This window comes from Paralichthys olivaceus, chromosome 7, assembly GCF_024713975.1.
Source record: "Paralichthys olivaceus isolate ysfri-2021 chromosome 7, ASM2471397v2, whole genome shotgun sequence".
In the NCBI taxonomy this organism is placed as follows: domain Eukaryota; kingdom Metazoa; phylum Chordata; class Actinopteri; order Pleuronectiformes; family Paralichthyidae; genus Paralichthys; species Paralichthys olivaceus.
This window is the reverse complement of record NC_091099.1, coordinates 687,501-706,362: the sequence shown is the minus strand read 5'-3', so window position 1 is coordinate 706,362 and position 18,862 is coordinate 687,501. Positions and strand designations below refer to the sequence as shown.

The 18,862-nt window shown below is 46.6% G+C and overlaps 3 protein-coding genes across 5 annotated transcripts in view; 1 reads left to right on the top strand and 2 right to left on the bottom strand.

Annotated features, from left to right (window-relative positions):
• Nucleotides 1-4,505, top strand: znf277 (zinc finger protein 277). Of its 2 annotated transcripts, none has more exons than XM_069528530.1 (12): nucleotides 1-123; nucleotides 900-1,098; nucleotides 1,327-1,415; nucleotides 1,549-1,631; nucleotides 1,785-1,876; nucleotides 2,211-2,321; nucleotides 2,681-2,813; nucleotides 3,025-3,095; nucleotides 3,182-3,278; nucleotides 3,461-3,503; nucleotides 3,776-3,950; nucleotides 4,067-4,505. In XM_069528530.1, the coding sequence occupies exons 1-12, from the start codon at nucleotides 96-98 to the stop codon at nucleotides 4,245-4,247; spliced, it is 1,302 nt and encodes a 433-aa protein (XP_069384631.1). In that variant the 5' UTR covers nucleotides 1-95; the 3' UTR covers nucleotides 4,248-4,505. The 2 variants fall into 2 exon arrangements, with proteins under 2 accessions (XP_069384631.1, XP_069384632.1); XM_069528531.1 differs by lacking the exon at nucleotides 1-123 and adding an exon at nucleotides 349-457.
• Nucleotides 4,313-9,388, bottom strand: LOC109647305 (uncharacterized). The gene is made up of 14 exons (XM_069528527.1): nucleotides 8,797-9,388; nucleotides 8,556-8,675; nucleotides 8,092-8,211; nucleotides 7,929-7,991; nucleotides 7,757-7,858; nucleotides 7,570-7,683; nucleotides 7,329-7,495; nucleotides 6,464-7,124; nucleotides 6,041-6,183; nucleotides 5,653-5,713; nucleotides 5,365-5,573; nucleotides 5,098-5,284; nucleotides 4,831-4,926; nucleotides 4,313-4,668 (listed from the first exon to the last, which is right to left on the bottom strand). Exons 1-14 carry the CDS (start codon nucleotides 8,971-8,973, stop codon nucleotides 4,531-4,533), a joined length of 2,358 nt encoding a protein of 785 aa, XP_069384628.1. The 5' UTR covers nucleotides 8,974-9,388; the 3' UTR covers nucleotides 4,313-4,530.
• Nucleotides 9,389-9,741: 353 nt separating this feature from the next.
• LOC109647161 (neuronal acetylcholine receptor subunit alpha-7) overlaps nucleotides 9,742-18,862 on the bottom strand; it is a 12,037-nt gene continuing 2,916 nt past the window's right edge. Inside the window, exons 3-10 of one of the 2 annotated variants that reach the window (XM_069528528.1) lie at nucleotides 17,901-17,945; nucleotides 14,236-14,345; nucleotides 14,035-14,114; nucleotides 12,962-13,129; nucleotides 12,406-12,600; nucleotides 11,632-11,718; nucleotides 11,429-11,538; nucleotides 9,742-11,192 (exon numbers count right to left, since the gene is read on the bottom strand). In XM_069528528.1, coding sequence (XP_069384629.1) covers nucleotides 10,617-11,192; nucleotides 11,429-11,538; nucleotides 11,632-11,718; nucleotides 12,406-12,600; nucleotides 12,962-13,129; nucleotides 14,035-14,114; nucleotides 14,236-14,345; nucleotides 17,901-17,945 — 1,371 coding nt within the window. In that variant the 3' untranslated portion in view covers nucleotides 9,742-10,616. Of the gene's footprint in view, nucleotides 11,193-11,428; nucleotides 11,539-11,631; nucleotides 11,719-12,405; nucleotides 12,601-12,961; nucleotides 13,130-14,034; nucleotides 14,115-14,235; nucleotides 14,346-14,742; nucleotides 14,941-17,900; nucleotides 17,946-18,862 lie in introns of those variants that run through there. The other variant, XM_069528529.1, reaches the window with a different exon arrangement.

Sequence of the window (18,862 nt, the reverse complement as noted above, 5' to 3'; positions counted from 1 at the left end):
TGTTGCGTTTTACGGGGAGACTCTGAAAGCAGCACAGTCACTTTCCAGGCCTCTGATTGGCTCGTTAGCTGCTGTTTTGATCACGTGACACAAAGATGGCCGCCAGCGACAGGAGGGGGGATGGTGAGTTGAAGTTTTGAAGATTCAGTGAATTTAAGTTTAAAGAAGAAGTTTAATGAAGAAGTTTAAAGATCAGAGCGGATTTTCATTTCTCATTAAAACATCTGCGTCACATCGAAGCGTCACTTCTCCGGGAAACCGCGGGAACAGACACATGTCAGCTGCTGCCTGCTAAGCTAGCAGCTAACTAGCAGCTAACTAGCAGCTAACATGTGTTTCACAGATTTGAACAGTTTAACAGATTTGAACACGGAACAGCTGCTTCATTGACTCAACACGTCAGAGTTTAGAAACCACTCACGCGCCTGAACAACACGAGTTTCTTCTTTTTAACGAGGTGACGTCAGTTCCTCGGTCTGATGAGTGTTTCATACTAATTCTGTTTCATTATCGTGGTTCCTAATGTTTCTGTCTCAGGCCCTGTGCTCTAAGTGACCAGCAGGAATGAGCAGAGCTTTTCTTTTTATTATTACAATAATAGTTATTAACTTTATTTCCATTGCACCTTTTTAAACAAGTTCTAATCAGAGTTGGTAAAGATCAGATAATCAAACATGAAACGTGACACATGACTTTAGAGATTCAGAGGAGAAGATGTTTGTTCCTGACAGAAAAGGAACGGAGGCTTTAAAAGAATTATAAACCGTACTCAGTTTTATAGATAAATGGAATGAAGAAAGTAACTGGTGAACAAATACAGTTTGTACAAACGTCATCTGAAACATTATCTTGTGATTTATTTTTTTTCTGATGTAACCTGAGTTGTCTTCCTCCCTCAGGTCAGGACAGTATTCTGGAGCCGCTGTGTTTTCCAGAGCAGCACGTCGACGCCCTGCAGCGACCTCACCCAGAGCCGCTGCTGTGTCTGTTCTGCTCCGAGTCCACCCCCCTGCCGCAGAAGGACGTCCTCCTCAAACACCTGCTGCTGGAGCACAAGATGGTCATTAGTGACGTCAAACTCATCGCGGACCTGCCGAAGTAAGAGCGCTGCGAACCAAAATAAATAAAATCTTTAGACAGGATCTGTGTCTGTCAACACGAAACCTTAAGACAACGTCACACATGTTTTACTCACTGAGTCTCACTCTCCAGTCTCAAAAGACTTTAGGAAGACAGAGGTGGAAACGTGAGGTTCCTCTTGTAGGACTTTCTGAGACCTCTCGCTTCATCGTGCTGATACTGACTCGTGCTCCTCTGCTCTTTCAGGTACTTGTTGTACTGGAAAGGCAGATTCCTGGAGCAGCCGATCACAGATTTCTGCAGCGTCATCAAAACAAACTCCACCGGTCCAGTTGGTGAGTTTTCCAATTTGTTGAATTTCAACGAGCTGCTTCTAAAGTCAAGTTTAACCATTTGCACACACGCGGGCGGATCCCGTCCACCGCTGTGCACAGATCACACGACTCTGATACCAATTTGTTCTTACAGAGAAACAAGAGAACTACTTCCTGCTGTGTGACGTTCTTCCAGAAGATCGACTCCTCCGAGAGAAGCTCCAACAGAAACGACTGGTGAGTCCAACATGGACCTCGTCTCAGCGTCACACGGAAGCTTGTTTCTGATTTCTGTGGTTAAACCCACATTCCCTGTGCTCCCTGTTTGGTTTTAGAGGAGTTCTTCTTCCTCTGTGGTGTTTTCTCTAACCTCGTGGTTTTTCTTGGCAGGAGGAGGTGCTGGAGCAGCAGCAGCAGGAGAGAGACGACAGCAGCTTCCAGCGTCTCTGCATGTTCTGCAGCGACGAGTTCGCTGGAAACAGGTCGTCAATCAACACATCAACAAACCTCCCAAGTGTTGGAATATGAACCAGAAATAAACATTTGAACCAAAATGACATATTTTGGTTATATTTCAGGATTTCATCTGAAAATTTAACAGAACCGATGTTTCTCTGTGACTCTCTCATGCACATACACACACTGTATGTTTCAATAATGAAATAATATAGTTTAAATAAATAAATATATATACGATATACATATATATATACTTTATATATGAATAAAGTCGATCTTATCTTATATATATACTATATCATATATATATATATATATATAATTTACTATAACAGAACACTCCACCATCACTTCCAGGTCATCTCTGCTGAACCACATGGCCCGAGAACATTCCTTCAGCATCGGACTCCCGGACAACATCGTCTTCTGCAGCGAGTTCCTGGACACACTGCAGAGCAAACTGGACAAGTAAGAAGTGACGCACACACACACGTGACTGAAGTCTCAGTTTTACTGTAAACTTTTAAGGTCTTGGTGGTTTTTCTCTCTGTATCTGAAGCAGATGAAGGATTTCAGTCGTCTGAAGTCACAACAACAAACTCTTTTCTTATTGCCGTGTTTGAGAGACCCCTAGTGGCAGAAAAGAACTGTTTAATTTTAGTTCAACTTTCCTGAAAACTTCTCGATTAGATTCAAATGTGGGCAGTAATAGTTTCATTATTGATTCTTGATTGACCTGTTGATTATCAGAAACTGACCGGTTCGACACGGTGTAGAACGTGTGTAGAACGTCTTGTGTGCTGATGTGTTGTTATTTCTCTGGTCAGTCTGCAGTGTTTGTACTGTGAGAAGACGTTCAGAGATAAAACCACATTGAAAGATCACATGAGGAAAAAAGCTCATCGTCGCATCAACGCCAACAACAGCGAATACGACCGCTTCTACGTCATCAACTACCTGGTAAATGTATCTGCTGCTTCTGAAGTCAAGTGTAGAATCCACGTTAGACTGCGGCCGTCTGTCGTCTGACACGGCTTCAGTCCTCACAGAGCTGCAGCCACGTTCTCTGACTGATAACAGTTAGTAGTAGTCGATCAATGTTCTGTGGATCAGCTCATCAGCTGTTTCAGCACCAGACAGATATTCTGAATGTGAACTTCTCTCGTGTCAGGAGCTGGGGAAGACGTGGGAGGAGGTGCAGAGCGAGGACGACCGGGAACTGGTCGACAACAATGATGACGAGTGAGTATCGCCGGCAGGAGGCAGAGTGAGAACACGTAGAAAAGAAAGAGGAGGAGATTCCAGTCATTCTCTTCTTCTGTCCACAGTGATTGGTCGGACTGGCAGGCTCATCCGGTGTCTGCTGTGTGTCTGTTCTGTGATTGTCAGTCGGAGACGATGGAGCAGATCTACTCACACATGAAGGTAAATAAATTACAACGACTTTCACACCTGCAGAGGAGATGAGGACAGCTCCGCTCGGTGTTCACTGACGTGTTCGTGTGATGAACCAGGTTTATGTTCACACTCATTGATGAGCTGTCGCACTTTATTTTCTGTTGTGTAATGAACTTTCCATTTGTTTGTTACCGTGTCGTTTGTTTCAGGACGCTCATGACTTCGATCTTCAGAAGCTGAAGACAGAACTCAGTAAGTCAAACATCAGGAACGTCCAGAATCTGCATCGTCATGGTACTGCGACAGAAATGTGATGTTTATCATCAGTAAAGGAAACAGATTATAAATAAACTGTGTGTTGGTTCTTTTAGACAGAGACGTTTGTGGTCAGGACAGAAGCAGGACTCAGAACACATGAAGCTTAGTTCAGATCAGGAAACCAGTCTTGATTGACAGATTCACTGACGATGCAGATTGAAATGCAAACGGCTGAATATTGAACCTCTCGCTCTGCGTCTCCTCAGACCTCAGGTTCTATCAGCAGGTCAAACTGGTGAACTTCATCCGGCGGCAGATCCACCAGAGCCGCTGCTACGGCTGCCAGGAGAAGTTCCTCTCCAGAGCCGACGTGCTGCGTCACATCGCGGCTGAAGGTCACGTGATGAAGCTGCCAGACGTGTCCACCTGGGACCAGCCGCAGTACGTCCAACATTATTTCATATCTGTATGGATGTCGCTGAAGGACATCTTTCCGTGTTGCTGTCGACCAGATGCTCGTTGATAAATGTGTAAATCTGTCGTCAATCTCTCCTCAGGTATTTCTTCCCCACGTATGAGAACGACGCCCTCTTGTGTACGTTATCTGACAGTGACGAAGCTGAAAGTGAGGAGACAAATCATAGCGTGGACGTCCCGGTGATCGCAGAGGACATGTCCAACCTCCGAGCCCTGAGACAGACCAGCGTCCTCAACCAGCTGCTGAAGAACAAAAGCTAAGACGATGGACAGACAGCGGAGTGAAGATGTCTTCCTCTTGTCTTCTGGACACATGATGCTGAACGTGCACTTTAAGACTTTATTGCCCCAAATTTACATTCAATCAACAAAGAGGGTTCTAATAATGAGAATGATCGATAACTAACTTTATTACTTTCAGTAGAAATAGTTTCTGTTGTAAATAAATTCAGTGCAACATCCTCAGACGCTGTTAAAAGAACCAAACTAAAGGAGACAAATATATTTCTGTGTCATAAACACTGGTCGAGCGTCGCTTTGTTTTCTACTTGGTCTTCGCTGGTGAGACGTTCTGCGTGGCTTTACCGAGCGAAACCTGTCGAATGGAGGAGCCGAACTGCAGCGTGCTGAGCGTCTCCACCACGTCCTTCACGTCTGGACTGACGTTGACGAACACGCAGCACTGCGGAGGAACCAGACGACACAAACTGAATAACCTCCACCTGGTTCACGCCCACATCTGTTAAACCTCACACCCCAGGACACGGATACAACGAGAAGGTTCTTCCTCAGGTTCTCCAGATGTGGTCACAGGCTGACAAATATTACTGATGAGTTTTTGTACCTTGGCGTCTCCGCTGAGGCAGGGCTGCAGGAGGTGGGTGAGTTTAGAGTTCCTGAATGGGATGTGGAACGCGTTACACTTCAGAGCGCTGAACACCTGAAGGAGAAATAACAACACGTTTATTTTCCAGAGAGAACGTTCACACAGAGTCGTCAGACCTGAGGACACTCAGACGTGTGGCCTGGAGGAAGTGAGGACGGCTCGAGCTCCTGAGACGAAGCCTCCACTGACCTGACGCTGTATTTATTCATTAGTGTGTCGCTCTACCTGTCCCAGGGCCGTCAGAGACTTATTGATGGCGGCAGCCTCCACCAGCCTCTGACCCTCGGCTTCGGTCTTAGAGATTCGCTCTGAACCGGCGAGGTCGCACAGGGTCAGCGTGCCGCGAGACGTCAGACCCGAGACCTCGTCTGAACCCTCCACCTCCAGTGACACCACCAGGTGAGAGCGAGAACTGAGGAGGAGGAGGAGGAGCGACATCAGATAGAACTCAGAATACTGATTCCATGTTGGTCCAAAGTGAATCTGCAGAACCTCTGAATGTTCATGTTGGTGGAGGCGATCTTTCGGTTCTTCTCGCCCGTTTCCATGACGCTGAGGATGTCTGCCTCAGTCCGGACCAGGATCTGAGTCAGTCCTGGGACTGACACCGACTTTCCTCGGACTCGAATGTCGAGAGCGACGCTGGTGCCTTTGGTCAAAAGGTCGTTCAGAGTGTCGTTGTAAATCTCCAGCATGGAAATCTGAAAAACGCTGAGTTACTTCAACACACACACACACACACTATGGGACCCCCCCCCCCTCAGTTGTGTGAATCCAGACCTTCAGAGTGTAGGAGACCTTTTCTTTGTCTGCACAAATACGAAGCAGCTCTTGTATAGACCTGAGAAACAAACACACATTTGTTTGTGTTGCTCTACATCTCGTGTCCGTCAGGAAACTGGATCTGTGTGTAACCTGACTCCTCATGAGGTATTGATGAACCTCTGTCAGGTGACACGAGACACAACGAGACACAATTAGTCTCATTTGGTCCCTGATGGAAAATAAAGCCACTGACAACGTTCAATATTGAACTTGTAATATCTTGGAGGGACAGAACCCTCGGAGGACTGAAGCAGTGGAACATCTCAGTGACCTTCATTTAATTTTAATGTCAGGGCCACGTTTCTGTTCTTTGAATCTCTCGGCTCATCCCCTCGTATCTGACCTGATGTTGACTCCAGGGTTTTCCTTGCTCCCCATCATGGTGTAGGTCTTCCCTGATCCGGTTTGTCCGTAGGCCAGGATGCAGACGTTATATCCGTCCACGCAGGACGTTATCACCGGCAGAGTTCCTGCAAACACCTCCTGCTGCAGACAAGAAGCACAGAGAGGAAGCAGATGGATGAACGTCACATCTGAAACAATCAGAACCCGTCCGTCACACAAACACTGAACCTGGTGGGGGGGGGGGGTAAAATCTAATAAATGTTTTTGCATTGATAAACTTCTCCAGTTACATCTGACACGTCTCTTCTCATCAGTTCCAGATGTTACTTTATATAAATGATGTGTTGGATCTAAGATTCATAGTTGATAATAATCTGAATATATAATTTTACATTATAAAAATACGCCACAGGTTCGATACCTGCGAGCTGCTCTGAGAATAGACTTTGTCAAACTGGAACTTCTTCCTGTTTCCTTTCTGAACGACCACCACTTCCTGCTCGTCCGTTCTCTCCATGCAGGAGCTGGAGGCGGAGCTGCTCCTGCAGCGACAGAACACCCGGATGTTTCCCTGCAGCTCCAGCAGCTTGTTGTACAGGCTCCTCCTCTCCACCGCCTCCCTCCTGTAGAGCGACTGCAGCTCCTCCACCTCTCCGGCCGCCTCCTGCTCAACCCGGGCCAACGTCCCCGCGGCGTCCTTCAGCTGCTCCAGCTGGTTCTCCATGTCGGCCATCGCCTGGTGAACCGTGGAGAGGAGCTGCTTGTTCGAGATGTTGAGCTCACGCGTCACGCGGCTCACCCGGCGGAGTTGGTCTGGATCCACGGCAGGTTTGGTGACTGGTCTGGTGGGGGGGCCAGCAGGAACGCGACGGCTCAGGTGAGATCTGATCCTCTCTCGGGCCTCCTGCTGGTCGGCCTCCTGCTCAGCCAGCTTCTGGTTCAGGTGCTGGACCACGTCGCTCAGGTTGCGCACTTCTCTGGCCAGGAAGTTGTTCCTCTGGAAGAGATGGTCCACTTCCTTCTCTTTGGTCTGGAGCTGCAGCCTCAGACCCTCGATGAGCCGGTCCCGCTCCAGCAGCGCTCTGCCGGGTCACACCACACGTTTGTTACTTCTGCTCTGAGATAGAAACCAACAAGCTGAAGACGCAGGAAATCAAAGACGTGACATAACTGAAGAGGTCTCGTGCTTCAGGCTCAGATCAGTGTGTCTCTGAGGTCAAAGGTCACTGTGACATCAGAGAGAAACTGCTCTGATTGGTGGAGACACAACCGTAATCATCTTGGACCTGAAGGAGTTGAGGTCGGTGTAGCCGTGGTCTCCGCTGGGAGACGCCTGCAGGAGGATTTCTCCGAACATGGTGAGGTAGACGGAGATGACCTCCTCGGGGTCGTAGTTACACTGTCGCAGCGCCGCAGTGATCTCCTTCTGATCCACCAGGCCCGGCAGCGTGGACTGAAACAAAAACACACGTGTTCCCATCGCGTTCACAGAGAAGATGAACAGAGCAGCGTCACAGTCGTCCTCACCGTGACCCGCTGGACCCGAGCTTTGACAAAGTCCACGTCCACCTCCCACTGCAGCGGCAGCAGCAACCAGACGCCCGACTGAGGATCCCAGAACCTGCACACGTTCAGACGCTCCTGGGAAACGAGAGAGGCAGAGATGAGGACGAGGAGTTTCAGCTTTTACTCACAGCAGCTCAGTGAAACTCACCTCGAACATGTAGGTCATGACGGTTCCTCGGCCCTGGATGTAGATGCTGGCGGTGCGGTCATCCTCCCTGAGCTCGCTGCCGGCCTGAGGAGGACCGGAGCCCTGAGGGGACAAATACTGTTTCTCAAACATTTCTCACAGATTGGTGTCATTAGCTGATCCTCAGACAGACCTCATGGTTGGTGGAGAGGAAGCGTCCCTGACCGTGCCACTCCTTTGGAAACGGAACCAGGTTCTGGAGATTCAGGTGAGAAATACAAGAAGAAGCCTCATGAGCAAAATCCAGAAACTGACGTCTGTCTGGACTCAAACGTTGAATGTGGAGAGTTGGTCACCTGAGACTCGTCCACATAAACTCTGTCTCCGTGGTGGTGGAAGCAGCTGTAGAGCGTCCCGTCGTTATGGAGGAAACTCTCAAAGTCCAGAGACACTTGTTCACCTTCTGCCACCGTCTCCTGAAAACACAGAGACGTTTTACCTCCACAGCGTCCACTGACTCCAGAGAAGTCTTGATTCAACATCGGCGAGAAAACAGTTCATTACATGAACAGAGAAACACGCGGCCTCTCCTGTGTTTGTCTGTTATGATGTCACAGTGAAGTTGACCTTTGACCTTGAATCTGTCGTCACATCATCATTTGTCCATCTTAGTTTATTGAAACCAGAAGTAACCATATTTGGAGGAGGGGGTGGAGCCTGACTGAGGGTTCGAGGACAGCGCAACAACAGAAACATGAAAAAATGAATCTGCATCATTTTCAATATAATTTATATTAATATAATTCAAACAGCTGCTCACCGTCACAGCTCGACTCAGGACACTTGTGGCTCCTTCTTCTTCTTCTTCTGTTTGTGCGTCGCTCTTTAAAGACTGGATTTCTACGATGTGACTGCCAGGGGGCGCTGCCTCCTCCTCTGCCTGAAAACAACACAAAGGAGGAGAAGAAGAAGGCGGACGTTTTTCAGCTCAGTCTGTTAAAATAAGATTTTCTTTATCGCTCCTTCACGGAGCCTCCAGGGAATAACACGAGCATGTTAACCTGCAGGGTGTCGTTGCTCCGCCCTGTGAAGGGTCGGGCGGGTTCAGGTTCTGGTTCAGGCTCTGGTTCTGGTTCAGGTTCTGGTTCTGGTTCAGGCTCTGGTTCTGGTTCTGGTTCAGGCTCGGCCTCAGGCCTCTCTGGCCGGGAGCCTTCGCTGACCGATGCCCCGCTGCCCATCACCACGACTGAGACAACAGAGAGGGAGAGAGAGAGAACGAGAGAGAGGGAGGAGCCCTGAAGGTGACATCACAGACAGGTGAGCTCAGGTGTCACCCGACACAGTAACTGACCTGCAGAGGATTTTACACATGAACAAACATCCACCTTCTGGAACGAATACTAGAGAGGATCGAATGATCAAGTCAAATACAAATACAAGAACACAACGTTCGAAGTAGAAGTAATATTAATTAAATAAAACTACAAACAAGCACAAGCTCTTCTTCTCTTCTGTCAAAGTTCCTCAGATGAAATATTCCACAGGACGTTTCCTTGTTTTGGTCTCAACAGTTTAAATATGAATCATTAATATTAGTGTCAACATGAATCAGTTCAGAGAAACGTCTCTGACGTTCTGTCAAACAAAGATTTAACTTCTTCTTTCACTTCATTGAGTCTGAAACATTAAATTCTGTCCTGTGGTGAATCTGCGCTGCTGCAGCTGACCACCAGGAGGCAGCATCATCCTGTCATAAGGATGAACTCATTTTCTCACTCTGCTGGTGACGTCATGAGCTGAGGACCAATGAGGTGAAAGCTCCAGACTGTCTCCAGCATGTGGTGGGATGTAACTAAGTACATTTACTTTGTTGAAGTACTTAAATACATTTTTCATGTTTCTTTACTTTTTACTTTTAAATCATTGGATGTTTTTTTTTCTTTCTTTGTGAAGAAACGAAACTTGATCCATCGAATCTCAGAACCAACACAAAATAAATCACATCAGTGTGGAAACACGACGACTTTTATTGGATGATGATTATTTAAAAAACTTAGGAGAAAACTGGAGACTTGGTGAAAACTTGTCTCCGGGTGCTTGTCAAGCTTTTTAATGTAGCTACAAAGCGTCCGGCGGTTTGATTCCGAGCAGCTGGTGAAACCTGGCAGATCAGATCAGTCCTCACTGATTGTCCCTTTTCAAACCAGGAGGACATCATCATCATCATCCTCATCCTCATCATCTTTATTCTGCTCTGGAGCAGCTGCTGGACGCTCTGGCCGAGCGTCAGGTCATTAACTCCTCCTGCCTCAGCAGCTCGGCCGAGTTACAACCACACAATAAAAACCCGGAGGAGACGAGTTCCCCCGAGAACAATCAGGAAATGAGTCTGTTCACAGCGACACAAGGACAAAGACGAATCTCAGAGACCATCAGCTTTTTGTTGCTTTTCCTTTATCGGAACATCTGGAGCTCCTCTCTCTCTCTCTCTCTCTCTCTCTCTCTCTCTTAAGTTATCAGAATGTGTTGGATCGTGATCGTGAAGTAGCTCGACCTCAGTAACGCTTCAGTTCGTCTTTGCATGTTTCACGTCCACTTCTGAAAAGCTGTCGATCAGCTTCTTTGACGAGCGACTTTATCGACACATATTCCACTATGTTGCCACAGCACTGCCCCCTACAGTTCATGTGCGTATTACACAAACGCTCCAAATAGACGTAAACACTCGATAATCTCTGAGCTAACGTCAAAATGTTGAGTTTATAAAAGAATTCCACTAAAGAACAATTATAACTAATATTAAAATATTGAGCTCAGACGTTCTGACACGTTGGTTTGTGGACAGAAGTAAAAATACAGAGTCGGTGGCTCGGCGCTCGCCTCAGCTGAAGAAGTCTTTGGAAATGGCCTCCACGAAGTTGGGGGCCGACATGAGGATGCCGATGGTGCAGAGGATGGTGAAGAGTGAGAACGCCACCAGACACAAGCGGTCGATCACCGCAGCAGCAAACTTCCACTCGCTGCAGACCGTCTCGTCCTCGTCCTGCCCCCGGAAACGCCCGGCGATGAACCTGACCTCCTCCAGGATCTGCTTAAGCTCCGCCTCCAGCATCGAGCCCCCTGCTGCTCCTCCTCTTCCTCCGGCCCGGCCCCCTGCCCTCAGCACATCCTCCTCGCCACCCATGCCACCTCCCATCAGCTGCGAACAAAGGAGCTCGGGTTCGGAGGGCGTGGCGTAGTGCAAGCCCTCCACGCCCTGGAATCCCACGTAGAGCAGGTTGCCGTTGGTTACCTGAGGGTGGTGTCGCATTGACCCCTGACTGACACTCAGCTCCAGGCTGGAGACGCTGCAGCGCCGACGCTTGGTGGCGTTGTGACACCCCAGGTGGACCCTCGCCTCCCCGGGGCGCCGCATCCTCAGGAACCAAGCGCACCAGTTCAACAGAATAACACGTGTCTGGAGAAGAGGAAGAGGAAGAGGAAGAGGAAGAAGAAGAAGAAGTAGAAGAGGAAGAGGAAGAGGAAGAAGAAGAGGAAGTTAGAAACAACTGAGGAGGATTGTCTCACACACACAAACACACTTGGGAATTGAAATTAAAATGTGAAGCCAAAGAATCAACCGTCTGGGGGCCGGCCTCTCTGTAGGGAGGAGGAGGAGGGGGAGGAGGGGGAGGAGGAGGGGGAGGCACTGACCCACTGTGGCATGTGTCCTCCATCAGGGTCGTGGTGATGATACTGCAGAACCAGAACCGTGGCGATGACGGACAGGCCCACGATCACCATGGTGGTGGCAAAGTACTGAGCTGAGACACCAGGAGAGAAGATCAGTGTGTGACATCAGAGAGGAGTCACGTGATGGAGGGATGAAGGACGAGAAGAAGGACGGAGGGTCTCACCTATCAGAGGAACGGAGTCTGAGGTCGCCGGCATGATCTCAGCGACGAGCAGCATGAAGACCGTCAGAGAGAGCAACACTGTGATACCTGCAGACACTTAACTAGTTAAACTAGAGGTCAAAGGTCAGAGGTTATTTCCATAGAGAGGAACCAGATCAATGGAAACAACTGAAGGAAGAAAAGCTCGTTAACTGAGACGCACTCACACAAACATTCTCTGATTGAGGTTTTAAGAGCGTCATAAAACTGGATGTGATTGTTTGAGTGTGACCGTGGATCCTGTTTGTCCTGGTCTGAGCAGCATTGAAGATATCACAGGAAACCTTTTCTCTGCAGGAATCTGAATTATGTCTCTTTGCCAACGAGGTTGAGTTTGTTTGTTAACAGCTTCACTGCAAAACGAGTCCTTGATATCACGAACACAGAATGATCATGAGAAACATGTTAATGAGGGAGATTCTAGCTCAGACCGTCTCTCCTTCTTTTCCTGAGACAACGTGAAAATGAAGCTGATTTGTTTTCACATGTTCATCGAGAATATTTCAGGTTTTGTGGAAGAATAAAATATATTTTATGAATCTTCTTGTTTTATTCGTCCTGAAACGAGAGTCTGAGCAGCTGGAAGCTTCAGCTTCCTGTTTCAGGATGTTTCATGTCTGACGAGCATCGACTGAAAATCAGATCTTTATCTCCACCCAGACACGACGGAGGAGAACACAGCGTCAGGGGGGTCATAACAGATCATAAGCTCGACACACGGAGCTGCGTCCTCACCCAGCGAGATCTTCTCTCCGGAGTCTGCCGGCAGCAGGAAGACGAGGAGAGCGAGGGTGGAGATGAGGACGCAGGGGATGAGGAGGTTGAGGCCGTAGTAGAGCGTCCTCCTCCTCATCACCACGGTGAAGGTCACGTCAGGGTACGGCTCCTTGCAGCAGTCGTAGAAACGCTCGTTCCTTCGGCCAGGAACCTCTGGAAAGAGTTTAAACACAAGCTGCAGGAGAAGTGAAGCGAATGAAGCTGCTCAGGTTTCATCAGATTAAAAACCAAAACACGATGGATTCAAATACGATGATAACCACAACCTGTTATATCATGAATCCTCTCCTGGCTGTGACCTTTGACCTCTCACCTCTGTAATCCTGCTACAGAATTTAATTATATCTGAATATAAGTTCAAATATTAAAAATAAATTCAAATGTTATAATAAAGTGTCTCTTCCTCTCTTCTCCTTGATGGTTGATGCAAATAGAAACAGAACATCTAAAAAAAAATCTCAGTAAAATGTTAAAACAAGCAGCTGAGATTTAAAAATATCACGATGACTCTTACCCACGAGGTCCCACTCTCCGTTGGCGATGTATCCGGTGACGTCGGCCTCGATCATCTGCAGGTCCAGAGTCCAGCCGCCGTACGTCCAGGAGCCGAACTTCAGGTCGCAGCGCTGCACGTCGAAGGGAAACCAGCGCACGTCGATGTAGCAGGTGCTCTTAAATATTCCTGAGATGAAACCAGATGATGAGGGAATCATCACAAACACAGAAAGAAGATTCAGAAGAAACAATAACGACAGGTGAACATCATGTGGACAGACTGAAACACTGAAGCAGGAAGGAAAAGATTAAAAACTTCCAACTTCAGAAACAATAGAAATAACTCCATGAACTTTGTTTTTAAAAAAGTGGATACAAAATATTTTCTCACTTCAAATTTCAAAGTATTTTCCATAAGTTCATGTTTGTCACAAACGTTCATTGTGTTTAAAACTGCTCTCTGCTGTGATGACTGAGTCTTTTTAAGAGTTTATCTCTCAGAGTTTCATCGGTGAAGCATTTTAAAGTTGGTTTTTAAAGCAGCGTGTTGTCGCCCTCAGGGAAATCCAATCAGTGAGCTTCATTAACTCCGCGTGCATCAGATCACATCTGCTCCCAAACCAAACCAACCGGAACCAGAACCAAAATAAAGTTTAATGATCCCTGAGGAGAAAACTGAGCAAATAGAAAAACACTGTGAAATTAAAGGCTGGAGTTCAATTCAATATATATACAAAAAATGCAATCCCAGAATTCCCTCTGTTTTCAGCTCTGGTTCCTGAAGGAGTCGATAAATTCAAATCTTTGTTTAAAGTTATAAACCCACACACACACACACACTGACCAGCTGTCAGTCTTAATGACGCTGTTACCACTTTTATTGGTTACTGATTTCAGATCAGCCGATGACCTCATTTTAACCTGGTTCCTGAACTCCACGGTGCTCAGCCAGAAAACACAGGACAGTGTCATCGTCGCACAGTCTGAGCAGGAACAAGAGTGTGAGCGAGATCATTTGAAAAATCTGAACAGGAAACGGTCTCAAACTGATCGACCTCGCTTCAGGATCAGTGGGAGGAGCCTGTGTGTTACCTGGAGGCAGGTACTGACAGTATCCGGTGGAGTTGACCAGGATGTTGGTGTGGAAGGAGGCATCGAACCTTTCGTCAGCGCTGTGAAGAGACAGAGGTTCACGGTCAGCGTCCGTCAGCGAATCACACGATCACACGACCCCCCCCCCCGACAGAGCCTGGACTGAATCAGTGAATGAGAACAGATGTAAACAAACTGGACCTGTTGTACAGGAGGATGTCTGGTCTCCAGATCTGGTTGTCGGGAAAACGGACGTTGGTCACACCTGGATAATCCGTCATGTTCCACTGTAGGTAGTAATCTGTCCAGTACTACACCCCCCCGCCACACACACACACACACACACACACACACACACACATTACTACTAAAACACACACTGCCTTCGTCATCCATCTTCATAATTACTCAGTAAATCAGTAAAGGGGTTCCACAGGGATCTCCTCTTGGTCCATTCGTATTTTTATAGAACACATGAATCACATGATTACTCTTAAATAAACTAAACATACAAAACACACTATAAACAAACGAAACATTAAAGTGCAAGCTCTCGACCGATCTACATTTATTCACTTTAACGTGTTTATTTAAACACATCAAATCCAGATAAATACATTTGAGACTTTTTAAGAACCTGCAGAAACTGTTTCGGACATTTAACCAGTTCTGAACCGGCTCCGTTTTAAATACACAAACACCACATACTGGCTGGTGGCGGTAGTGCACCAATATCCATAGTGCACCGCCATCGATAGACCTTAGAAGAAGAAGAGGGACGTCGTGGGGTGGAAGTCTGGTTAAAGGAATCTCAGCTGACAGAACACAAAGGCTGTGTTTCCTTTTTCCTACATTTCCTCGTCTTCTCTCAGCTGCTGGAGACTTTGTCTTCAGAGACACTCGAGACTCTGTCCTGACGCCACGTCATCAGTATTTACAGGGTTTTCCATGATGCAGTGTCTGTGGTCACATGATGAAAGTCAGCTGTTTGTTCACTGACTCATTTTATTTATTGATAGATTTGTTTTGTCTAATTGGATTTAAAGTTCATTGATCGGCTAATGAGACGTAACAACCGGTCTTTTTGACTGTGATTGTGTGAGAGCTCGATTACAAATGTTTCTCGTTGTCGGATCAGTTGGACTGTGGAGGTTGTTTTCCTCACAGCTCGGTTCACATCTGTGGAAAACGTGTTTGTCGTCCAGCTGATAAGCAGCAGCTCGTTGTGGCTCGACCTCCAGCAGCTGCAGAATCTAGATTACACAGATGAATCTTATGTAACTGCCATTGTTGGGCTGATGTCTGAATACGTCCTCTGTGGTTTCGGAGCCTCTGAACTCTTTGGTCTGAGCTCAGGACGCGAGGCTGCGGCTGAAGGTCGAACACGTCACTGAGCTGAGACGTGTTTCCCACAGGAGCCTGTTGAAAGCTGAACTCCGCTGTCGTCGATTGAAAATCTTGTTCTACGCAATAAAATCTTGTGTGTGTGTATAAATATATTCAATGATGGAGTTGCTATAGCAACAGACCTGGTTTTCTGCAGTAAACATTTAGTCAAACTTAAGTTGGTATAAAACCAGAAGCTTTGCTGATTTTAAATGAATCTTGAGTTACGCTTGTAAAAGGAACATTTCTAGATGTTATATCAGTTTTCATGAAATTTTAGATATAAGTTTAAAATAATCTGCTGGGTGTTCTGTCTCTTCAGGTCTAATTAACTTCATTCAACGACAGAACTAAAAACACAGAGTAGTCGTTACATGTGTTCTCCAGTGTAAACAGCAGCATCATGAGATGAGTGAGACCACAGAAGAAGAAATGACGGAGACGTCAGGAGGACCAACTGGATTCATGTGTTTTTAATGAGCAGGTGAAGACGCCTGTGATCTCGACGTTCAAAGGCTCAAAGCGTCGGGACGAGACCAAAGGAACGAGTCTGATCACTGATGCAATAAGAAACAACTCAGGACGCATTAATGAGGACGAGAAAAAAAGTTCACAAACCGGAACACTGGACTTATTTTGTGTTTGTCCGGTGGTTCGATACCCAATGTTTCTACACTAACAGTTACTGGTTAGATCTGGATCTTATCTTTGAATCTGTTGAAAACAAATAAAGATTCACACATTAAAAATGAAAAGATGTGATGAGATAAAAATGGGCTTCGACGTGATGATTGACAGCTGAGGCTGACAGGCGATTGGTCGAGAGCGTGTGTGGGTGGGACCTCGATACCACTTCTCTGTCCCCTCACAGTGACACACACTGATGACATCATCACCACAAGATATTTGATATTTCTCTGAGGAAGTGGAGACGTGTCTAGAAAAACATTATCGCAGAAACGCACAATAAAATGTCCGGACAAACATTTTCACTCAGAACTGGAGAAGCTGTGGATTAAAAAAGATTCAGCGAATAAATGATTGAATGTCACCTGACCTTCAGCTCAACGAAAGAAACACGAAGACGATGTGCGTGGACCAATGAGGAGACGGAATCAACACAAACTGTGATCTCCGTCACCGAACGTTTCATTGTGAATGAAAACATTTACATTTTTCTTTCACAGATTTTTACCTGCTCAACATCAACATGTTGCATCGTTACTGTCATTTGTCCGAGAACAGGCAACACATCAACAGTCAACACATCATGAAATCTGTTTTCATTCTCAGTCAGTTCAACCTCAAACTTCTGAGCGCTGCAGTAAAACTCTGACATTAAAAACACCCACCGGCTCCTGCTGCTGAAACGTTTCCTCTCACTTACAGACTGTCTGTCACAAAACAACACAGAGACAGCAGCGAACAGGAGGAGGAGGAGGAGGAGGAGGAGGAGGAGGAGGAGCAGGAGGAGGACGCCAAATTAAATTAAACCCAAAGACGAATGAATGTCGAGGCCCCGGGGAGGAACCAACGCCTCCCTCCGAGAGGAGCAGATTAGGCCGGATTATTGCGTCATCAACACAAACACACGTTCCACAGGAGCTGAGATGAAACCTATTAAATTCAGACAGCTGCATGAAACGGGTTTAGGAAGCTCTGTTAATGAATTCCTTCTCCCTCCATTCGCTGACATTCACAGCAGAGTCGGTCGGGGCCGACACGAGGCGAAGCAGTGAGGTGAAGTCAAAGCGGATGAACAAGGAGTCAGACTCAGGGAGGTGCAGAGCGTCGCAGCAGGAGGCGTCTGACAGAGCGAGCGGCTCGTCAGGTATTTGTGGAAACAGAGAGAAGTTTTTCCTCAACCACAGAAAAGTTATCTGGGTCAACTCCACAGCTGGAGTTCTGACATCTGAGAGACGAGCTGAGGGAAGGAAGCGGCTGCAGGCCTCCCCCCCTCCCCCCCCCTCCCCCCACAGTCAGTTTACACAACATCAGCAGGACACTGTGTCGGTGGGAAGACGAGGGTCTGACCCCCCCCATGACTTCATCATTTACATCATCATCCATTTAAGTCATCAAAGTGTTTATCCACCGCCTCTGAATAAAAACTGAAACCAGGAAGTCAGAGCTTTAATTCAAGTGTTTAGTTCCATCTGCTAACATGGAGGAGGGTTAACGAGCTACACTGCAGCTAGCCTGTCATGTCGTCCATCTTGATTTAGTCTGTGGCTGGTTGTGTTTGTTCGTTGCTGTTACTTTACATCCAGAATCTTATTTGTTCCCGTTGGACGGTTCTAAACGTTTCCTGTCTGTTGTGTTTCTTCCCACAATGCTGTGCAGCTGCAGCTCCACCCACACGACATCACAACAGTTTGACTTCAAGCGTCTCAGCTTCCAGGAACCAACCCATGAAATAACAGAAGCTGAGGTCTCGTGCCGGAGGACGCACGTGAGATCCATCAGTGTCTCACACTCACCAGCTGCAGCCAGATGTTGGTCGTCAGGACCTGGTTCTTCTCGTCCTGAAACAGAAGAAGGAGAAAAGGATCAACGTGATTCAGCCGAGCGTCACTTTGATCAAAGTCTGGTTCTTCGTTCTCAGGAGCGAACACAGAGAAAGTGTTGGTGAGCGAGCGTTCATGAAAAGATGAACAGAACTTTAACAGACGACTGAACAGAACTTTGTCTCGTTCCATTTCATCCATTCATTCATTCATTCATTCATTCATTCATCCACTGTTCCTTCACTAAACCGTTTTATTTTCCATCCTTCAGCTGAAACTCCTGAAAACCTTCAACATCAGAATGAATCCTGAGCTGCAGCGATCCTGAACCATCGATACGAAATGAAATCTGTTTTCTGAATTCACGACTGAGGAAAATGTTTTTGTAATATTACGACTTTATTAATATAACAAACTCTTTCTTTACATTTTACAACTTTATGGTTTGAATATAACGACTTTAAACTTTTAATATCACAACTTTATTCTCTGTTCATGATCACAGATCATTTGAGTTATTAAAACTATTGATTAGTGCAGCTTTAACTTTGCTGCACTGGACGTTTGGTGCTAATCACTGAACGTGTCTCATGTCTGTGAGCAGCAGAACCATCCATTCATTCATTCATTCATTCATTCATTCATTCATTCATTCTCAACCTGAGTCACTGAGGTCGTCTGGAAATAAACGTGAGGAGCAACGAGGTGAAACATCCAGAAGTTGAGAAACTTGAACTGCTGCTTCACAGGAAACGTGTGACAGAGTGAAGCTTCATGTTGAAGAACAGATTTGAAAAATAACATTTAATATGTAAAGAAACTCAGATTTAAAATCTTCTTGTTTCCTGAGATCAGATCAAAACATAATCATTTGTTAGAGTTGAGTTTGGAGGGAGCTCCCCTCAGTCCAGACTTTCTCACAGCGTTCGTTAAGA